This window comes from Phasianus colchicus, chromosome 11 (genome assembly GCF_987193195.1).
Source record: "Phasianus colchicus chromosome 11, bPhaCol1.hap1.1, whole genome shotgun sequence".
Classification (NCBI taxonomy): Eukaryota; Metazoa; Chordata; class Aves; order Galliformes; family Phasianidae; genus Phasianus; species Phasianus colchicus.
The window spans coordinates 1,207,925-1,224,574 of record NC_143446.1 but is presented as its reverse complement, the minus strand read 5'-3'; the positions used below and the strand labels follow the sequence as shown (position 1 = coordinate 1,224,574).

The window sequence follows — 16,650 nt, the reverse complement described above, 5'->3', positions numbered from 1 at the left end:
TTGGGTTGAAAGAGGAATACTTGAGGCAAATGGTGTTACAGAAGAGAGCTGCTGCTTGGCCTGATAGGTGGTGTGAGAGAAAGCCCGAGTGTGGGTGTGGAGGAAGGGAATATCAAAGGATGTTAAATAAATAAAAGAAGAGGAAGAGGAGGGCTATGGGCAAAAGATCTGTCCTGGCATGGCACACTACCAGGCTTTGCATGCATGGATGGCCCTTCTGAATTCGTGGGAGGGGAGGGGAAGTCAGCCAAGAGGGCATTTAGGTGTTCCTCTTCGAGCAGCTGTTATCTGTGGTTAATGAGGTTAAACATGTTGCTAATTCTTGCTTCTGCCTTGTTCAGTATCATCACTTGTGTTAATTTTGATACCATTTATTAGTGGGAAAACCAAGAAAAGAAGCATCCAGACCTAGATGGCAGCACTTTTCTGCCTGGGCTGTCTCCTACCACGTCCTGCCCCAACAGAGCTGTGTGCCCTGCTAACCCTGCTGCTGTCCCGCTGTGCAGCAGCTTGCAGGTGGCTTTGGTGGTGGCTGGCACTGCATGAGCAGGAAGCACTACAGATAACACTGACAGCATCTCCTCTTTTCCTTGATTCCCAGGGAAAATGTGGGTAGTAGAGTGCAATGGTTATTCAGCACATTGTGTGCTTAGATCTTTTTCTCATATGCATAGTCTTACACCTTTTTAGGAAGTAAAAAAACAACAGAAGTTTATTGACGTATGTTTGTTAGGGATGGTTACAGACACTATTGCTGGCAGGGGGGAAGCGAAGCTCTTGGTGAGGGCATGAGGGTAGAATTTAAAAAGTGACATAATTTTCAGGAGGGACACTTCTTCTGTAGCTAAGGTTGCAGTATTGAATAGTATAGAAGCCACATGTTGCTGGCTTGTAGCAGTCACAGCTGAGTGTAACTAAATAATGATGTCTCCATGTACTCTGCAGAGCACGTGCAATATTAAAATGCAAAATTGTCTTATGCATAGCACACTTCTATTGAAATCTCTGTGTGCCTCATAGCATTGAATGTACAGCCTGCTTTTGGGACTGCAGTTCAAATAGTTGAATCTGATGTAATTGGAGTATTTATCAGAACAGTTGATTTTCTTCATGGGCATTTTTTTGCTCATTTTCCTAAGGAAACAACTTTATCAGTGTGGTACTGTTGCCGTGATTTGCGCCTGCCTTGTGTGTGCAAGAAAATACTTCTGGAATGTAAACTGACCGGCTGCTTCATCATTTGAGTTGTGTTTGCTGCATCTCCACTAACGTTTATGAACAAAGACAGTTGACCTTTGCAGAATGAATGCCTAGATGCACGTGTAATTAGAGAATTAATAGCAGTATGTCTCATTTATTTACCTCAGGTCGCAGAGTTGTGTTACGAAGTGCCTGGTTGTGGTTTGGATACTACTGCCATAAATAAAATCCCAAACCACACCAGAGCTGGTGCTTGGGAGCCCTGGCTGATGCACTGCAGGAGAGAGGCTTGGAGCAGAACACTTACCCAGTGCATGCTCTCTGGGGATGGGGAGCGGCAGCGCTTGGAGACCTCGGTTCTTCAGCATGTCCAGCATGCAGACTCCTGCAAAGGAGCACATCTGTGCTGACCTGTGCTTTTGGCCTTGCACACCCTGCTCTTCCTCTTGAAATATGTGTATAAGAACTTTCAGCCTTCCATGCTGATGGAAGGCTGGGCTCAGAGCGAATGGCACTGTGTGCACCGCCCTCCATCCTCTTCACTCTCCATGCTGTCAAGGCACCAGAAGGCCTGTGCTGACTTCTGCCATCACAGAGGGAACGCTGAGCTGGGCCTGGAAGATCAGAGGGGAGCGGCGCAGGAAATAAATTCTGATGCTCACTAGGCCGAGGAAAAAGCAGAGGTCCTGCAGGCACACGTGGTGCAGCTGGTGCTGCTGGGCTCTGCTGTCAGTGTCATGCAACAGCCCACCCCTGGGGCCGGCCGTGGAGCTGAGTGCTGTTGGTGATGGCAGCCGCAGCACAGACAGGTTCAGCAAAGGCTGGAGTCACAGTGACAGGTTCAGCAAATGCTCCAAGGAGATGCCATTTCTAACAGCCTCAGCTGAATTTGAAATAAAAGGAGGAAAGTTTGGTGATGACCTTGTGCTACCCTGGTTTTATCCTTTTCCTATAGACTGATGCTCAGGCACTAAATAATTCTATCAGAAGTGTGCTGGGTTTTATTAAGCAAAAGATCATTGCTTTCTTTGAGCTTTGCATTTGTGCATTTCCCTGCTTGCTGGGCTTCCACTGCAAACAGGCAAGAGCTTCTGCTGTTTGACTGACAGGAAGTGCTGATGCATAAAGAAGAATTTCTGGGTAATTTCAATTCCTTCTGTGTTCAGACACAAAGGGTGGCTTTATCCCTAGGATCTGGAGGGATCTGAAACAGATAAAGATTGTTAACATTGAATTAATAGATGTGCAAACAATCAGGGTGTAAGAAAAGACTAAATGTCCCAAGCCATAGTGATAGTTTTTTTTTTTTTTTTTTTTTTTTGGTAGCATATAGGAGAGTTGAGATAAAAGAAACGTTATCCAAGCTGCCTTTTGCCATCAGCTCCTCTTGAATAAAGAATGGCTGGAAGAGCTGCTCTGCAGCAAATGGTGTTAGTTTCTGCACATCAGTGTGAATTTAAATTCACAGGCTTATTTGTAGGATTCAGCATTTTTTGTAACTGCTACATGAAAGAAAGAGAGCAAAAGAAGTTAGGCATTTACCCGCATATGCCTGAGCAGAGGCTTTCTCTACTCAGATAGAAAAATAACAGCTCTGCTTAAATACACATGTATCTCTGCTGAGGACCCCAGGGACTGAAAGTTTCTTCCAGCTCCATTCCTGTTAATAATGGGAAACCGTCCTGTGAGCAAAATAGATTGTAGGGGTGATAAAAGCGATTGTCTATTGAAGGAGATAAGAGTTCAGGGTCCGGAATTGGAGCGGGTGAGATGCATGCAGCACTGGGTGCTGCTCCAGCATGGTGCATGCAGTAAGTGATGGCTGAGCCTGTGACAGCTCTAATTCGGGCACCGCTGGAACCTGAGGGAGTTGCTGAAATTTCAAATAAATGAAACAAATACGTGCAAGGGTCTGAATTCCCTGTGTGGGGAATGGAGGGCAAGTGTAATAGTAATATCTCATCTGTGCTAGCGTGTGTGAAGCGGGAAAGTCACAAAGCAGTCGCTGCTTCCTGCCCGCAGCCTGTCCTACACCTCTGCCTATGGGTATCTTCTCTCTGCTGTTGTAGTTTCAGAGTCTAGAAAATGCTATTCTCTGAGGTCCTTAGGAGGCTGTTTTCTGTATAGATCGGTCTGCTAAGGTATGAGGGTTCCTGCTCTCCTTCCTTGCTTACACAATACTGAATCAATGGAAGAGCAATTAGAAGCTACTGTGTCACTTCTTTTTTATTTCTTTTCCCCATCAAGAAATTCTGCACAGGCAGAAATCACACAGCGCTGGCCAGCAAGGCTGCAGTCCTGAAGTTTGGCTTGGTAGGCACTTACTGACCTGAGTTAGAGCAGTACTCCAGAGCTTGAGGAGCTCCAGCTGCAATGTGCGGGCCCTGGGCTGGGGGCAGCCGGGTGCACACACCCCACTTCCTCACCAACAGCTCCCTCTCTGCCCTGGTTTTCTGAATGAGAGGTGTTGGGTTTGGACCTGAAGAGCTCTCTTAATGGATCTCTGATATGGAACAGCAAAAATTTGGGAGATAGGTCAATGTTTTGGGGCTTCCTTGATAAGGAGTTGGGTTGACTCATGCTGCTGCAATGGGATCACAACTCAGCTGTGCCATGTGGGAGCTTTGGGGGGGACTGGAGCTCCTCTTTCTTCAGACCACAGCGTGAACCAGCAGTCTCAGAAGAGTTTCTGAGGCTCTGGGTTTGTCGATGATTCCCTCAGCTCTGGTGTATATTGTCAGAGACCTGGGCACAGTGGTACCATGCTGGCACAGCCATAGGAGCAGGCTGAGGACACTCTGTAGCCTTGAGAAGATGGCAGCATTTACAGTTTTGCTACCACTAGGCTAGAGTTTCAGGCTGTTTCTAAACCATCGCCTACATTTTGTAGAAATGTAACCTTTAGCCTTGCCTGGCTTTCATTTTACAGGTGTCTGCATTTGTGAGACTATTTAAAAGATGTAGATTATAGCTTCCAGATGTAGATATAAGATTTAATTTATGTTTAAGGCTCAGAAGAAGAAATTCAAAGGTTAGTGTTTGATTGATGCATCAGACATTGCTTGGCTTCTGGCACATTTTGGTATGTGTACTCTTCTTTCTGCATTTCCTTTTCTGTGCTTTCCAGGTGTCATTTTGACATGAGTATATCCAAGCTTAGCACTGAGGGGTACATGAAACCTGCTTGTAGGAATGGAGAGCAGAAGCTGCGGATCCTCGTGTATCCAAATGCCTTGTAAAGGCACCTTAGAGAGTGGGAATTCAATTCAGTGAAATAATTTTCATAAGCACTCATTGCAAACATGAAAACCATCTCTGCACACTGTGCAAGCGCCAGGTACACAGATTATAGCGTAATTAACGTTAGTAGAGATAATGGTTATGTGTAATTAACAGCACAGGAAAGGTGAGGAGGGTTGTGTAGTGTCCTGCTCAGAAATGGCGCCGATCCAGTCACATCCAAGCAGTAAATTGCCTCATGCTTTTCTGAGTGGCCTGGTTAATCCTGAGGGTGTTGGAGCTGTATTGTTGCATTGTTGAACCTTTGAAGAGCCCTCCAGGCGCCAGCCCAAGCTCCGAAGGGCAGAGAGGAAAATGCTGATGGACAGCCCTATGAGCTGGAACACAGCGGCTGGGAAGGGAAAGCTGCTGAATGGGCTTGGGGCTGAAAAGTATAGCAGGCGTGTTCAGGCTTTGGTAATAGACTTTTTGTCCAAATTGGAGCCATCTCTTTTTTTAGGAAGTTATTTGTGTTGGAAATCAGGCCATCGCTGGGCTGGAGCAGGAAGGAAGAGGCGGATAGCGAGTGATCTCAAACGAGTGTGCTCTGGGTGCAGAGTGACAGCTGTGGAAGAAGTGGGTTGGCTGCAAGGACACTGCACTTGGTGAGAAAGCTCGTTCAGCTGTTTGCACCACGGAGAAGCTGGCGGTATGCTGGGGCCATGGAACCCATGGGGCAGAGCTGAGCAGCCCCCAGGGCCGTCCATGGTAGAGAGTGCCTGCTCAGGCAGATCATCCTCTCCTCCATCACAGAAGCACAGCAATGTGTGCCCACAGCACTCATCACCCTCTCCCTGCTCGCAGCCTGGAGGAGAAGAGAATCTCCTTGCATTCTGCCCAGGGGTCCACCAGCGATTTGTGTGGTGATACAGCTGTCTGTGCTGTGTTACTCTGTCTGTTTTGTTGCAGGGATTTTGGAGCAGCAGAGGGGAATAAGCTCTTTATCCAAGCGATGCAAATTGCCTGCCTTGGAGTCAGTATAGAAACTAGAATTTGTGACTTCCTTCCTGTGACCTTTAAATCATGCTTCTGTATTCCAAGAGGTGTCTGAGACACCGTTTGTGCCTTGGGAAGCTCAGCAATTGGATGGAGAAGCAATCTCATTTTCCCGAGCTGATTCTTAGTTCCCTAATGGCATGTTACATGTTTTCAGCAGTTATCATGCAGTTGTGTTTTGATTGGGACCTGATAGCAAACACAAGAAGAGCCCAGGCTAATACCAGATAGTGCAGCAGTTTTTGTTTCTGTGTTTGAAAAGAGGCCCTGCACAGTTGTTTAATCCTTTCCTAAGGTGACTAGATCAGAGGTGTTTTTCTACCCTTTCAATGCACTGGATGATGCTTTATATAGCACCCGTTGTGTTGCTGCTCCATCATTACAATGATTATTTCCACAGGGTATGAAGTACCAAACTGAAATCGCAGCCATATGGTGTAGGGAAGGGACTTGTTTCTCATGTGCAAGGTTCCAGGATGGGAAAGATGAGCTCTTAGAGCTCCCTTCCAGAGATTAACGCCTTTAAAATAAACCAGCCTTGCATGTGACAGCGGGAGAAGTTCAGGCATTCAGATATTCGAAAGGCCATTCTGACCCTGATGCTTTGAGATGTTTGTGTCAAGTTTAAGAAATGTGTTCAGAGTCAGTATGAAAAATCTTACTGCTTTCAATCTCTGAACTGTTAGGGTTTGCACTGCACCTGGAAGACTTTTCTCCCAGCGTCTGGGGGGCAGGTTGGAGGGTCATTGTCCTTAGCAGGGTAACACAATGAGAGGATCCAGACTACCAGATGCTTTTATTTGGAAGAAAATCTTATGCAGCCTCTTGATGCTGTTATCTGCTAAGGTTTTAACCCTTAGGTGTATGCATGAGCATACTTAATTTTCCTTCCATTGAAAGCAGATGTCCTGAGAGCCATCCCTAAGGCAAAAGTTGGGAGGTGGCTGAGGGCAAAACAGGGCAGAAGAAAAGTTGTCATAAAATCAGTTTTGCTCCAGAAAGGAGTTAATCCTAAACTGAAGGCAGAATTACTTTCCCTAGCTTAGGGCATTTTTTTCTTGATCTGAATGGTTGTGTCCTGAGACTACGCCTTCTTCCAACACTTTTTTTTCTCCAAGAGGAAGGTGAGATTTTTGCGGAATACTTAGCTGTATTGAAAAAAAATCTATAAAATAGGTATAAAATGAAGGTGTGGGAGGGAGGCTCTGCCTCCCTCCTGAACTTTCCTTCCTCTTTTACAATTACTTGCAGAACGAGTCTCTGCTCCATCCAGAAAGTGGGGGGCTCCAGCTCCACTGAGCTCCATTCCACCTGGCTGTACAAGGGCTGGTTTCCTTACAGGAGTTCCTTTTACACAACATGTTCTGTTTGACTGCAGTGTGAATACTGAAAAAAAAAAGTAGGATGAAACCTACAGTTTCTCATCTGGAGTTGGATGAGATGGCTCTGTATCCACCTCCTTCAAAATCTCTCCTTGCTGCCACTCCAGACCCCTCAGCTCTGAAAGACCAGTTGTGGCTTCTGTATTCTTCAGTCCAGAAAGTGGGACAGTTCAGAGGTGGTAGAAGTCCTGTGATGGACTGACATTTTTTGGCTGGAGAAAAGTGCCTCAGATTGTCCTTGGAGCCATCCTTAAACTCAAAAACTGGCTGCGTTTACATACCATAAAGCCAAGTGATACAAACTGATGTCATTGCTTTCTTCTGTTTCTTTACAGCTCCTGTATGACAACCCAAAAGCTCGTCTGGAAGTAGAATATCACTGGCGGGCATCAGGTTGTCCCCACATTGTCCACATCCTGGATGTTTATGAGAACATACATCATGGAAAGAGATGCCTCCTCATTGTCATGGAATGGTATGGACCAGCAGCACTGCTCTTTGAGGGGCTGAGGGAGGCAGGGGGAGAAAATACTGGCTTAGAAAAGAATTAAGTGGGCTTTCTCAGCAGCACAAGTTTTGTTTAGGCAGCAAGCCTCTTGTCTCTATGGAACTTGTAGGTAAATGTACAGCTGTTCCAGCCAACTTGTGCAATGGGAGAAGGAGAAACCTTAAGCATAACACAAATTTTCTTGTACTCTGACAATTATCCTTACGAAAGCTGGCCAGTTAATATGATCTTGAAAGATATGTCTGTACAAATATGATATACTTTGATTGGACTTCCAACTACGAGTCCTGTGATCTGACGGGATTGTTTTTATTCCATTTTGACTATAACTTTTCCTACTCTCTCTATGATCTGTAATACCAAAATGGTGTCTTCACTAGAGACAAATAATAACATTTTTCACTACCTTTGATTCTTATTTTCTTCATCTCCTACCCTTATACAAAACAGTCTCCTTTTGCCAATGTATCTGACTTCCCAACTGTGCATGTCGTGTTCCTTATGTCAGTGTGCATTAAACAGAAAGCATCAAAACTCCTTAGTTTTGCTTTGTTTTCTATTTATTCCATATCACAGTGGCTTTGTGCATTGGTTCAAAGGAGCGTGGTGTTTAAGAGGCATTGGCATGGGAGGTGGTCTGTAATCTCTTCTAATCCATTCCTGCTATGGCTCACAGATGCACAGTCAGGTGTTAATTTGGTCTTTCCTGCTCACATAAGGTATTTTTGTTTGTTGTTTCTGTGTGTTCTTTGTTTCAGCATGGAGGGAGGAGAGCTGTTTAGCAGAATCCAGGAGAGAGGAGACCAAGCTTTCACCGAGAGAGGTGAAAAATCACAAGTTTAACGTTTGTGACAAATTGCTTCTTTGCTTTTTCCCCCTACTTTTTTTTTCTTTTGTTTGATTTTTTTTTTGTAGGTTTCCATTTTATTTATTTTCAATTCTGTAGTAAAGAGTTACCTCTAAAGTTTGTTGTGAATCAAAAGTTCCCGGACTGTGCCAAGTTCAGGCACAACATGGAAGTTTAGAGGAAAATTCCTTATACACATTTGCTCAGCTTTTTCAATTATGAGCCACTGCAGCCTTTATTACTCTTGTCCCTGGTCTCCTGCCAGACCACCTCCACCATCAGCTCAGGTCCTGCTGTGATTTTTATTCTGGCTGTCCCTTAAACAACAGCCCGATGCACGGCTATACTGTGAGGTGGGGAATATAATGAGCAAATCACATTTGATGAAACATCTCTTATTTGAGGGTTTTAAAGCACTACTTGAAAGGAAGTGTTATTAGCCACGCTGCAAACAAGCCTCCTCATCTATAATAGGGACTGTGTGCATGTGTGAAAACCTGCTAGGAGCCAGTGACAGAGCTTGCAGTAGAATACTCTTGCCATTTTTACTGTCAGTGTTAATCATTATTTGCTGAGAACTACACATGTGCTTGAATGTGGTTCTCCTTGCCCATTCACAACAAACAGGGTTATTACTAACTAGGAATGAAAATATTAGTGTTTGTAACTGGCGTCCTGACAAAATGATTTGAAGAGGAACAATTTATACCTGAGCTAGTAAATTATACCTGAGCTTGTGTTTTGGAAGGCTGCTATAGAGGCTGGGCTATTCTTGATCCTGTGTTCCAATGTTTCCTGGCCAGGGATGAATCCTTGAACTGATACAAATGTTGTGTGGGAGCATTTTCAGACACTTTATTTGTTCCTCTCTAAAATACAAGATTCCAGGGAGGAAACTGTTCTGATCGTTCTTAGTGCTACAGACAGGATTTTTCTATTTTAAATAGTATTATATAATATCCTACGTGTTTCCTCAGAAACCATTTGGGTGTGTTAAGATAAAAATAGCCTTTCATTCATTCCTGAGATGAATAAGCCCTGTAGCACTGGATTCCCCAGGTTCACTGGCCATTTATTCATCAGCCACAACTCTCCGTTAAAACCAGACTTTTCAGCCTGTGCCAGGAAGGGGGAAGTTTTGCACAGCTTTCCCTTCAGGAGATGGGTGTTTTTTAGCTTTCTGGTTGTTCTTGCCTGAGATTGCATAATTTCAATCAAAAGTGATGTGAAAATGGCTTCCAGGTTACAGTACAATAATTTCTCTTTTCCCTCTCACTGCTGCAGCTGAGGTTCCTACCTGTGCAGAAAAGAGCAGCAAATTGAAGTGGCTATTTCTGTTTCCCTGTTAATGAAGATGTAATATAATGCTCATTTGCTACAGTGGGAATGTCACACCTCCCTGCTCCCAGACTCTCCGTGTGTAACTGAACTCATCCAGATCTTGAGTACTGCTCTTGCAAGGCAGCTCACCAGCCAGAGAATTTACCACTGGGACACATGTTAAATTTTAGAAACATCTTGTTTGGTAGTGGGAGGTTTGGGCTCTGCAGAGTAGAACTGCTGACTTCATTTCTTCCAAGGAAAACTTCTAAAGACAGTGAGGAAAAAGATGTGACCTATCCTCAAATTATTATATTGTTATGTTGCTCTATTTTTAGAAGATCTATTAGATCCTCCCATTACCCCTGAACTAGAAGCTGAAAGTTAAACTTCTGTCTAGGATAACCAAGGTCATGTCCTGAACTACCAGAGCTGCATCCTGGCTGGGAGTTGCTTGTGTACCTTCTCTGCTTTTCCAGTGAGAAAATTAAAGCACAAATTTCCAAGCTCATGAAAAGCAGAATTCTCAACTCTTCAGTTGCTGTGCCTGCTTGGGAGGAGGGCTGAGCAGCCGGGGAATTGGGGTATGGTTGCCTGCAAAACCAAAACACAGCTGTTAGGGCTAATTTTAGATATTCTACTCTTGATGCTAGCCATGTATTCCAGCAAGCTGTTTGTAAGTCATAAGCATTCCCAAGCATGTCCCTGAGTTACAGTGGTAATGTTAATGTGACCTTTCTCTAAAATTGTATTTATAGAGGCCTCTGAAATAATGAGAGACATCGGCACAGCCATCCAGTATCTGCATTCAATGAACATTGCCCATAGAGATGTCAAGGTGAGGTCTGGAGGTGTGTGGTCAGGAGAAAAGAGTGTAGGGTGGAAAAATAAATGGGTGGTGGTGGTTTAAATAGAACTAAGAGTACAAATAGATTATCTAAGTATTCCTGTTCCTCTGCCAGTGTGAGAGGGGATTTGTTCACAACTAGATCACTTCTAGTCCAAGGTCAAAATGTTCATGTGTGCTAATGCTTTGCAGTTGTGTAGAGAATGCAGGGGGATCGGGGTGACAATCTGATGGTTAGCTGAAGAGGTACCAGCGACTTGGAATCCAGTTAATTAGCAAGAAAACAACACTGCCTGAGTAAACTTAGACTAGGTGCTGTATCTTTATCTGCAGTCTTTATCAGTTATTATTTGTTTTCTGAATTGTACTTTCCTTGTAATAAAGGGTTCATGAAGTTTCTATGGATGCTTCTGTGCATTTAGTTGGCAGGAGAACTGATGTTGTTTGGTGTCACTGAGGGTTACCTGTATAGGGTGGAGTTGCTCCATAGGTAAGAACTGGAGAATAGCTTAACAGTTCAGGTATGTGTATATATACGTACTGTGGAGCTGTGTGCCACTGCCTATCACCAGCACAGAAACTGAAGTGCTTTGCCCCAAACGCTCCCTAAACACGCTCAGTGAACTGACACCATGTTGCGAGGGACACTGGTCCTTACTCTGAGCAAAGGTGCTGGTGTGTTGGGAGGGAACTTTCTGTGTGATGTGGTGGGATGTGAGGTAAAGAGGGGATCCAAATACTGGTGGTAATCAAGGCAAGCAGAAGTGTTTTGACACAGCTCATTGGAGGCCTCTCTTCATTACCCTGCTTATCCTTTCTCTTGGTGGTCTTTCAGCCTGAAAACTTGCTTTACACATCAAAAGAAAAGGATACTGTACTTAAACTCACAGACTTCGGCTTTGCCAAAGAAACCACTGTACAAAATGCGCTGCAGACCCCCTGTTACACTCCTTATTATGTGGGTGAGTCATCCAAAATGCATTTATTCTGTGTTTCTCATTCCTCCTGCTATCGTGGGTCTCTGGGCTGTGGGAATGAGTGGCAGATCTTCTCCTGTGGATGTAAGGCAAAAAGGGAGCCAGCAGAATTTAAAATAGTATCTAGTCCATCCCAAAACTTAGTCTGGGTCCAGTCCATTCCTCTTCCTTTTCTTCCTTGATAGGAAACAGCCTTAACAAGGGGTGCAAATGAGGATCAAGGAGAGAGAACGTTTTACATCTGATTACACTGAAGTAAACTTGATGTTTTCTCTGGATGATGCAATAATAGCCATAATTTGAACTCAGTTTCATAATTATTTGGGTGTTTCCTTGCAAAACTTCCCATAGCTTAACTAATGCAATAAAAAATCAGGGAGAGTACTCCGTCAGCTGTAAGACTTCTTAAAGATGGCAAATGGAGGAATTAATAATAAAAGATCAAAGTGACTTAGTCACAGCTGAATTTTTGCCTGCATTTTGTCCAAAGCACTGCGTAATGGATGCCACATAAGACTGTGCTCTGTGCACTCATTTCAGAGTATGTCCTTTTTGGTCTCTGAGTTAGTAGTCATTCACCATATGGTACGACTGAGGCAGTCTGTGCTTGGAATTTCTTTGGAGGAGAAAGGGCTTAATTTTTTAGAAGAGTTACTTCCCTTCTATGTGGACGTTACCTTGTTTTTTTTTGTAATGGAAGATGTTGTTACTCATTTGTTAGCAGAAACCTACCATAGCAGTAGTTTTCTTCCTGGTGCTTTCTTCTTTGTTTTCTTAAATTGGGATTAGTGATAAAACGTTAAAGAATTTTCACATCCATGTTTTTCTGCCTTTGTATATAAACAGGCTGACATTTTCCTTCTCAACACCTTTTTTTTTTTTTTTTTAAATAAACCAGCAGGATTGCTCATATGTTTGGAGAGTCATTTCTTACAAACTCAGGGCCCCTACCAGTTCACCTGCCCAGGAGGTGGGGGGGTGAAATGTCCCCCTGAATGCATCTCTGTAACGTTTTGTTGCTTAGAGAAAGATGCAGTGCTTTGGAAGCCAAAGGAAAATACAGTGCTCTGTAGTCGAAAAAGCCAGACATTCCACCTAGGTACTTTTCAAAATCGTATCACAGCTAAGCAGGTCCTTTCTGTTCTGACTTCTGGAACATATGCTCAGGCCTCTTTCAGTGTTATGTCTCCCTGTACACATTTAGCTATAGCTCCTTCTGCTTTTCTGTAATCTTAGTACTCTCTTGAGCAGTGAGACAGTAAGGTGAAGAGCATAGGGCATTTTGCCAGCTCCGTTCCTCCTCTTTAAAGCTACAGAGATGAGCTTGGGAACTTGTCAATAGAAAATACCACACTGTTACTGCAGTGTGTGGCATATGAGGGTTTCTGGTTTGATTTTACTTTTTTTTTTTAATGCCTTCCATATTTATTGTTGAATTATGCTGCTACTTATAAGGTGATGGAAACACGAAGAATTACGTGGTGTTCTGTTAGCTTATGCTTTTTTCTCAATTCTCTAGCCCCAGAAGTCCTTGGTCCTGAAAAGTATGACAAATCATGTGACATGTGGTCTCTGGGTGTCATCACATACATTCTGTAAGTATTTGAAGAGTCCAGATTAACAGAAATAAGGGATGTTATTTAATCTGCATTTACAAGTAGTCACTAGGATTAAGAAGAGCATAAGCTTGCACTGGAGTTTAAGAGCTTTCTAATCTATAAGGCTTCTTTTGTCCATTCTTACAGCCTGTGTGGGTTCCCTCCATTCTACTCGAACACTGGACAAGCTATTTCTCCTGGGATGAAGAGAAGAATTCGAATGGGGCAGTATGGGTTTCCCAATCCAGAATGGGATGAAGTGTCAGAAGAAGGTAAGAATACTCAGTGCCTCTGATGTGTGCGGTGTTGTGCAGTGGAGAAGTTTTTACACAGCACTTTTTCTAAGAACCTGATTTTAATTTTTAATTCAATTTTTTTTTTAATATTAGTATTTTTATTGTAAGGTATTGTAAGAGGACTTGGAATTCAGACACTAGCCAGCAACCAAAGCACTGTAGAAAGTAAATGATGTCTGAAAACTTTTTTTCAAATCCAGCTAGTGCTAGTGAAAGCCTGAGTTAAACCCTCAGGAAACAGAAATATATAATCCTGAGAAAGGGGATTGTCAGGGCAGCTGTAACACAAGCTAAGGTGGAAGAAAGGCAAACTGTGTTAAGAACTCATTCAGTCTTTGCCCTCCTTGGTGATACAGCCAGCAAGGTCAGCAACTTTTTATGCTAGCTCTTTGTGATGTGGCAGCTTGCCAGCCACCACTTAAATCAAGGTCAACAATTTATTTTGTGTAAGTTATTGACCAAAACCTGTTGCTGCTCAGCTGTGACCTGAATGGGCTCAAACCGATCCTGAAAGTGGATGGTCTTGATTCTGTTATTCTGACAGTCTCATAACCTGCAGGTCTCAACTGCCCAGCTTAGACAGAAGGGTCAATTTCTGAGCACATCTTCTTTCTAACAAGCCCATTATTCTATTGCTGTCAACATCTTGTCACATTTGCTGCTAAAGCACTAATAAGATATCCTGGAAGAATATTGTGATTGTGGCATTGTTGTAACCCATCACGACTGAGTGTGTAGTATGAACTCCTGCACCTTGGTAGAGAAGGTGTTTAATTTTTGGGTTTCTGGCTTAACATTTTGTCAGTATTGAATTTTGTTTGTATTACACTAGTTATTTTAATGCTAGCAAAGCTTGATCAGAAAACATTTGCTTGGAAAATATGTACAATTTCCATATGCTTGCCTCAGCAAAGGTAGATGTCCTCTACCTTTGAACCTATTAGTGTTTGGCTAGCCTATAGGCATTCTTTTAGGCTGCTTCTTTTTGCCCTCCTTTGTATGATCCTGTCACCATTTCCTTTGTTTTAGATCATTCCTGCAGTCTTTGGAGGCTACTTCTGAATTTCCCACCAGCTTCCTGTAATCAGTGGGTTCTGTTCATGGTTTCCTCCTTTTTAGAACTTTTTAGATTTTAGACTCCAGGTACTCTCTACTGTATATCATCTTTGTGGCCTCTGTCATTAAAGTCTCAAACTTCTATCTGTCACAGGCCCTTCAAAGCACTTAGTCATCTTTCGTTTAATGCTGCTAAAAAAACATATTCAGAAGTTTTTCTAGGTTCTCCCAAGGAAGTTATGATTCTTTCTGAATAATGTCTCTTGGATGCGGTGTTTCCTGTCCGTCCACATTACTGAATCTCTTGTTCAAACTCTTGTCATCTCATATCTCGGTTACAGAGTTAGTACCTCTTGCTTTGGCCAATGCTACGTTCACAGAAAGCTGATGTAAAGCCAGTTTATGTAACCCATTTCTTTGATTTTGTTGGTTTTTTTTTAGTGGCCTCTCAGTTGTCAGAGCAGTTTATTGTCTTTGTTTTCACAGCTAGTTTTTGTCTTCTGTCACTTCTCAAAACGTCAGCTTATGCATTCATTCAGCCCATAATGCTAGGCTTGTTGCCATATTTTAAACCAGCAGCTTTATACTCCTCTGTTTCTCTTTTTCTTAAGTTCTTGATCTCATGACTGTTGGTCTTGTGAAGTAGATAGCATGCATGGAATCTCCAATCCTTTGTCTTTCCTTCTTACCTTTTCGGTTTGGGATATTTTCATGTTCTGCCTGTTCAGGCATAATAACCTCTCACACTATATATAGGCTTCTTAACTTGGAAACAGTGTTTTGAGTTCTGAAAAATTACTTTTCTTCATTCAGCAGGTCTTTGTGTTCTCAAGGTTTTTTGGGGACCACAGTAGTAGACTACAACACACTATGTTGGTCCTGTTTTTCAGCCAAACAACTGATTCGCCACTTACTGAAGACAGACCCAACAGAGAGGATGACAATTTCCCAATTTATGAATCACCCTTGGATTAACGTGAGTTTCATGTAGCTTTTTACAAGAGAGCAAGATGAATTCTTGCATGCAGAGTTTACGGTGTAGCTCCACATAGCACAGCAAGAGAAGGACGATTATTGCTCATAACTTAATTAACCTACTATACCCTTCACAGAAGGGCACCTGCCTGTAGAACCACAATTCTTCTTCGTGTTACCAGAGGATACACAAAGAGAGACACCCACGGTAGCATCCTTGGAAGCAGAAGCAAAATGCATCTATATCTTCTGTGAGCAGGCAGTCGCTGTTGACTGCAGCACATACGCGTGTTACTCCCTTTAAAAAAATATAAAAATAAACTGTACTTACCTCATCAGTGCAGGATTTAGAGAGAGCTATTATTAGTGGTCTTAGGCACCATTGTGCATAGCTGTGTTAGTGTGAACAGAGTCTTATGTTTAGTGGGAATTCTCATCCTTGGCAGATCCTGGAAAGTGCCTGGGGGAGGAGCAGGGTTTTCGGCTTAGTGCCCTGTAAGACATGACCAGATAAGGTGCTACACAGAGCTGTTACTGGTCTCAGTTCAGGTTTCAATCTGTAACTTGGTTGAGTTTATTTTTCTTTTTTGATCTTTTTTTTTCTTTCCTGGATGGTGGGAGATGGGTAGAAGTTCATTTAATTAATGCAGTAGTATTTCAAACGAGACAAGAATGTCATCTGTTAATCAGACTGAGTTTCAGAATATCATCTCTGCTCTATCGGTATCACACAAGATAATCAAAATAATAGCTTATAGTTCTCGTATGTGTGCCTAAAAGGAGAACCAGACTTATTTCTTACTGCCCAAAAAGTCATCAGCCAGGAACAGCTTGAACTGTAAATGCTTTTTTCTCCTATAGTCCTTTCTCTGTCTTTCCTGTTTCTCAGGGGGGAGGGGCAGAAAAAAATCATGAGTTACAGTCAGCATTTCTGTAATGTTTGAATATCTCAAAGCACTTAGAATCATATGGTAATGTAGCCACATAACATCCTGATGAAGCAGTTAGATGTCTTCATTTAGAGTTGCGGGAGCTGAGAAATTGAGGTTACAAAAAGTCTGTAAAACTGGAACAGTTTTCTTATGTGTTTTTTTTTTTTAGCCAAATAAAAGTGTAATCACTGAGAATAAATACCTCCAGCTTAAGTGTTTGAAGGCTGAAGAAAAGGACGTGTTCCAGAAGTCAGCAGGCGATAAATTTCACAGAATGAGTGCCTAATAGCTAAGGAAGCTACCACCTACAGTAGCACATGTTACTTCAAATGTTCCTATAACCAGTTAATGAGGAGGAGATTAGAGACAAAGTCTATAGGCTGCTGCACCAACGAGCTGTGCTCGAATACCCTTCCTGGAAGAACACTCTAGGAGCA

General features: G+C 42.9%; 1 protein-coding gene across 5 annotated transcripts in view; it reads left to right on the top strand.

The window, feature by feature from the left end:
* Positions 1–16,650, top strand: part of MAPKAPK3 (MAPK activated protein kinase 3) — a 53,413-nt gene that overhangs the window by 32,076 nt on the left and 4,687 nt on the right. For all 5 annotated transcript variants that reach the window (XM_090147890.1, XM_031598556.2, XM_031598557.2 and 2 more), the window contains 7 exons: positions 7,193–7,332; positions 8,124–8,188; positions 10,291–10,370; positions 11,215–11,341; positions 12,876–12,951; positions 13,102–13,226; positions 15,197–15,282. In XM_090147890.1, the coding sequence (XP_090004016.1) occupies positions 7,193–7,332; positions 8,124–8,188; positions 10,291–10,370; positions 11,215–11,341; positions 12,876–12,951; positions 13,102–13,226; positions 15,197–15,282 (699 nt within the window). The remainder of the gene's footprint in view (positions 1–7,192; positions 7,333–8,123; positions 8,189–10,290; positions 10,371–11,214; positions 11,342–12,875; positions 12,952–13,101; positions 13,227–15,196; positions 15,283–16,650) is intronic.